The 5,634-nt window shown below is 50.9% G+C and overlaps 2 protein-coding genes across 2 annotated transcripts; both read right to left on the bottom strand.

Moving 5' to 3' along the window:
* Positions 1 to 1,258: 1,258 nt before the first annotated feature.
* PtA15_17A86 (uncharacterized protein) lies at positions 1,259 to 1,756 on the bottom strand (the record flags this gene model as incomplete). The annotated part of the gene is made up of 3 exons (XM_053164592.1): positions 1,259 to 1,303; positions 1,370 to 1,497; positions 1,594 to 1,756. The coding sequence occupies 3 exons, from the start codon at positions 1,754 to 1,756 to the stop codon at positions 1,259 to 1,261; spliced, it is 336 nt and encodes a 111-aa protein (XP_053028160.1).
* A 1,019-nt stretch (positions 1,757 to 2,775) lies between these two features.
* PtA15_17A85 (uncharacterized protein) lies at positions 2,776 to 4,141 on the bottom strand (the record flags this gene model as incomplete). The annotated part of the gene is made up of 4 exons (XM_053164591.1): positions 2,776 to 2,963; positions 3,033 to 3,320; positions 3,380 to 3,802; positions 3,877 to 4,141. The coding sequence occupies 4 exons, from the start codon at positions 4,139 to 4,141 to the stop codon at positions 2,776 to 2,778; spliced, it is 1,164 nt and encodes a 387-aa protein (XP_053028159.1).
* Between the last annotated feature and the right edge of the window lie 1,493 nt (positions 4,142 to 5,634).

Here is a 5,634-nt window from a genome sequence, read left to right as displayed (position 1 = left end):
CCACCATGGACTCCACCCACCTCCCGCTAGTGCTCCCGGTAACAAACATCAGAGCATCCGCATCCATTGCTAAGTTAGTCTGGACTAACTAGCTTGGATTACGGTTGGAGTAAGCTAATCCAAGTGGCCGACCGCATCGGTGTAGATTGGGAGGTCCGAGGCTGTCGGAGATTATGTGATTAGGTGCCTGTATGGTATGTGTTTGGCACCTAAACACATAGAGTTCATGCCATTGAGCATGATGCATATTCATTTTAGAGGTTAGTCCGAGGACTAGCGGGGGCTAGCCTTATACCCCACTAGCTCCAAACCAAGCTCCAGGTCAAGTTGATCCCCGGTTGATCCAACCCAATGCGGTTGCAGGGTCAAACTAAGTGCCCTAATCCAGGCTAACTTAGTGCCCGGTGCGGATGGTCTCAAAATTTGCGCATTTATCAAGGCTACAAGACTGTCTATTCAGTTTTCTTTTATTGTTTTTATTACAATTTATACGGCTGTATGTTTATTTTTTGCACTGAATATCCCTTCTGCTCCTGCCAAAATTGAGGGATAGCAAGTAAGCCTCTCCTACGGGGAGCGCTCTGCGCGGGTCCCCCGGACCTCTGTTTGAGTGGCTTTGTCAAGCTAGCGCTACCCACACAAGTATGTAGCGTTTAGCGGCTGTTAAAAAAAACCCGCTAACGCTACGTAGGCGCTTTTTTGCGCTTTTCTTCTTATTGAGTAGCGTTAGCGGGATAATTCCGGTCGCTAAGAGTAACCTTTGCGTAGCGTAGCTAAAAAAGCTAACATTACGCTACACAACAGCTACTGTTAGCGTAGCTGGCCCACTGTTGATAAAATCATACCAGCATAACTCACGATTTTATGCAAGGCTTTCGCTTTGTCAAGGGAACTGCTTGACAATAGCATGAAATGTTGTCTGGATAATCTTCTGACATGACTGAAAACAAACAGGTATGGATTGATTTACAAGAAAGTAAAGTGTATTTATGTGTTTTTGATGAGAATAAATTCACAATACAAATTTTTTTCGAATTATAAGTATCTGCCCCCGCAATGAAATAGGGATAAGGGGATTTTGTACAAAAGATTAAGGTAACGTTGAAAATCAAGATGTGCTGAAATCTACAAGTTCACATGAAAATAGGAAAGAAATGCCCGGATTTTCCTTTTACTTCGACGCTGGTCGACCGTCTGGGGGTTCGTTGTTTGCGCAGACGGGTGCGGTTTGTCTTACCAAAGCAAAGCTCGAGTTTCATCAACGAGGATCTCTCATTATGCAATTTTTGTTTAGCGCTTCAGCCTGGTGAATAAAGCCAAAGTCAGGTAAAATTACGGGTGAGTTCTGATATGATGACATGGTACTCACGGTTGCCTGGCCAACTTTAGTGACAGTTTTATCACAACAAAAGGCCTGAGGTGGGAAACCGGGGTATCCAATTTCTAGAAAACAGGGTCCAAAATTATAGTTTTGCAAATCTCTGCATTTACGAGTAACTATTTGATTCATCAACAGAAAAAACCATTATTGATCAGGATGATCAATTGGAGTGAAGAGGTTGAATGTCGCCAATATCATAAAGTGCCACTCACCGGCCCATCTTGCAGTTGGTCCATAATTTCTGGCGTCCACTGCGCAGAAGCAATGGGGATGAATCCCCGTGCATAGCACGTGCGGCTCAGCTTGAGTTGTGGCACCGCGTGTGACACCGCAAACCACGGCAAAAAAAGGAAGTGCGAGCTTGAAAACGTGCATGGCGGGATGGAGTTCACAGAGTGAAATTTGACGTGACCGGCGATATTGCCTTTGGTTCTGGTGAGGGGTGGAATGAGGGGTGGAAATTGGGGGATGAAGCAACGTGATTATCACAGATCAAGACTTATAAATCCCAGCACATATGTACATATGTAAATATGTACCAACTGGTCTACCCTGCCACTGGACTACTGTGCAATGAAAAGACGACCCGATACGCCTGGAAAGCCTCCTGAGTACAAAATAAACAGACTTGAGGTTTTCAGACAGTTGTTAGAGAAACGCTGCCCGGCGGGCGCTCTCCCAGTTGAGCCCGGTGGGTATATGGGAGGCTGTATGGGCGCCCTGTACCCGCCTGGATGGCGACCACCCACGACCACCCATGCGCCAAGGCTAGATAACGGCCAGTATGAGGACACCGCCCTGCAAGCCGGAGGATGTCTGGATTCCGGTCTGAACCTTACAGCCGAAGCAGCTGAGGTGCCATGGCGCTTTCGCACCGTTTTGGCTTAGTGCGGTGTATGAGCACTTCGCTGGGCTGTCAGTTGGGCCCCGGAGACCAGCGAGTAACTTCCAAAGACTCCCGTGAGAGGGTCGAGGGGGGGTGGACGGTCACACCAGCTGCTGCTGCCTCCCTTTGAGCTTCTCTCACACGGCAGGGATAAGCCCTACGCGCGGAGGAAAGAAGCTGACATCATAGCACGGTCTCCCGAACCACAGACGCCCCAGCGGGTCTGGATAAAGACGCTACGATCCACATGTAATGACAGATGAGTGAATAGAAGAGAGATGGTATGATTTCATGAATGTGTTCGTGCGTATGCGGTGAAAAGATAGAGATAAAGATGATTATGGGGGGGAGATTGGCCGAGTGGGTGAGATTTGAGAAAGGAGGACTGCAACAAAACTGAAGATCCTGAGGATATTAAACGCGTGGTGGAGCAAATACAAGTTTTACTGCAAATATATACAAAAACAAACGAATTCAAAAGAAACGGCGAGCAGACGAGAGTTCGCGATCAAGCAGTGACCGTACTATCGATGGGAACAACAGCATCAATGGGGCCTGCGACCACGCTGGGTTCCTCAGACGGAGTAACGACACCGCTGGAGTCGGCGTGGTCATTCGAGCCCGCGTCGTCAGTGAGGACTGCATTATCAGCCGAGGGCTGGGAACGCGCCTTGTCGGAATCCTTGTCTTTTTTGACTGCGACAGACAAAGAAGATTGGTTTTAGCTGCGGGGCACAGTATGTAAGGGATGCAAGTAGGACACACCTTTGGATTTCACGTGGCCCAGGACATGCTTGAACCTGCCTGCTAAGGGCTGGTTTTTCTTGGGCTTGGCGTGCGCTGATTCGTCGGTGCTGTTGCCATCAGTCGAGGTGTTGGAGGAAAAGCTCTTCTTCAAGGGAGACATCATGAATCGCTTTTTCTTCAGTTTGACTTCCTTCACCTCGGGTGTGGAAGCCTCTTTGTCGGGTGTGGAAGCCTCTTTGACAAGATCGGCGTCAGCGGTGACACCTTCGACCTGAAGGATTGGGAGTGCTGCAACGGGCGTATCTTCTGAAGGCGAGAATTAGCTATGTAAGTGTCAGTACGTAGTGATGAAGATGTTAACTCACCAATAGGTGCTGCCACTGCAGCGGCGAGCTCGGCAGGCTCTAGTACCGGAGGCTCCTTGCGAGAAATCGACCTTTTGGATCTGGGTGCGGCTGGCTTGACGGCCTCACTGGGTGTTGGGGCCTCGATTAGGACTTCTTGCATGTTCTGCGCGGTTTCACTTGCTATGGGCAGCTCGGATGGAATCGAGTCCGATGCAGGCTCAGGGGCGATTGCTTCGGGCGCAACTTCGGCGGTGTCCACCTCAGGAACGGCAGGCTCTTCAGTGACATCTGACAGCGGAGTTGCGACCGGTGCTTGGGGCTCGACAGAAGTGGGCACGTCGGCTGATGGGTCCGCTTCTGACACCTCGGGTGTTGCCTCAGCATGAGGCGCCACGGCTTCAGACTGAGCTGTGGGCTCGGGCTCAGCAGCAGATTCTTCGGCTGTGAGGAAACGAGGCAAGCTAGGGAATAAGGCACGTCATCCGCAGGGGACAAATCCGATACAATTGACTTACCAGTCTCAGGTACCTCACCGTCATCTGATGGTTGTTGGCTGGAGACACCGTTAACGGGCGTGAGGGTCAATGCCACCGTTGATGAATTGGGTGCGATGAGTGCCTCCGCAGGAAGGATTTCGGCCGAGGGCTGCTGCTCTTGCTGCGGGGCCTCTTCCACAGGTTCACCCGCGTCGATAGATGGTATGAGGGGAGCACTCTGTTTGGGAGGGCTGAAGGGGGATTGAGGAAGGCGTGATTTGATAGATTGGATGAAGCCAGGCATGGTGCAGGTACCAAGTTGCTTTGCAAGCGTAAAGTGATTGGTTCAACTGTTAAAAAGAAGGCGTTCAGTTAGAAACTGCTCGGTGTAGGAGGAATCAAATGGGACGAGCTGAACAACAGAACATGACAGCTCACGTCGGAAGGAGGAGTTCTGGCGGTCACGAAAGAGTGGTTGAGATTGCTGGGCGGGGTGTTGGGGTCAAGCCGTGTGTCTGAGGAAAGTTAAAGATGTGGTTGGCGGACTCTGAGAGAGAGGTGTTATTCTGCGGTGAAGACAAGTGGAATTGATGGACAAGGAATTGGGCGACTACACTAAGCTTTGGCTTTTATGGTTAACGAGTCATCTGTGAGCCAGATAGAACATACCTTGGTAAGAAGGGCGTGGTATGTGTTTCGTGGGGGCTGATAGTCAGCTTTCGAACAGGGGAGACAGCTAGTGGTTCGTTGGAGAAGGAGGCACCAGTCTGGAGGGCAGCGATGAGTATTATGAGTACTTCCGCTCAGCTCGATTGCTATCATTTATCTCTGCTCGGTGAGTAGAGGTTCAGGAGACAATCAAGCATGGGCCTCACCTCACTTCGACTCGCCTGCCAGTTGTAGGCCTGACTAGCTCTTTTTTTCCCTCACCAAGCATCTTGCTTGCGATGCAGTCCCCCAAGACAGCCAAGTGCTCACATCATCCCGCGCAGAGTTCTGGAGGGGGAAGGCGCCACTGGACTAGCTGCATATCCCCAGAGCAGCAAGTGCGCTGCTCCAGCTGCAGCAGGGAACACCATACCTTGGTGTATGCGGTGTTTCCTAAGATGGACGAGCAGACGGGCCCCATTGGTGGCGCTTGTGTGCGGCCAGTGCAGAATGAAGGACACAGTAAAAAGCTCTGACCGCCTGCTTGAGCCAGCTGAGGCCAATCTCTCTCGATCTGCTTGAGCAAGATGGTTTAGTGAAGCGCCCGAGCGAACAGTCCCTGCAAGCTGCAAGCGGGCACGCATGGACAGACCAATGTCTGATTTCTCACTGCAAGCGAAAGTCGAGGTTTATCGTGCCACCTCACTAGGACTCTCAAGTTTTTCGAAGAAATGCAGCTCAGCCTCATGACTGCCATTGCCACTGTTGTAGTGTGGAGTGGGCAAACTCCACATTTGGAGTATCCAGGGTTCAAGAGGCGGGCGGGGAGGAGCAATGCAGAGGAGGCAACCAGCCAACAACAGATTAAGAGTCTATAGCCTACCAAAACGCTAGCCGTCATCGCTCGACTCTCGCCGGCATCCGACTCAGTTTATGGTAAAAACCCGCCGGGATCAGCCTGATTTAGCGGGACCATTACCTCCACCGACACGAGCGAAACGTCCGAAGCAGACGAAGGCGTACAAAGAACTCTTGAAGCTACCCCCGTTACCTCCCTCCCCTGTCGACGAGCGTCAAGATCCGTTAGGATACGACCCCCCTCCTTCACCTTTTATTTCGGCGATATCATACGTTTTTTCCAAGGTTGTA

This window comes from Puccinia triticina, chromosome 17A, assembly GCF_026914185.1.
Source record: "Puccinia triticina chromosome 17A, complete sequence".
In the NCBI taxonomy this organism is placed as follows: Eukaryota; Fungi; Basidiomycota; class Pucciniomycetes; order Pucciniales; family Pucciniaceae; genus Puccinia; species Puccinia triticina.
This window is presented reverse-complemented; position numbering and strand designations above follow the sequence as displayed.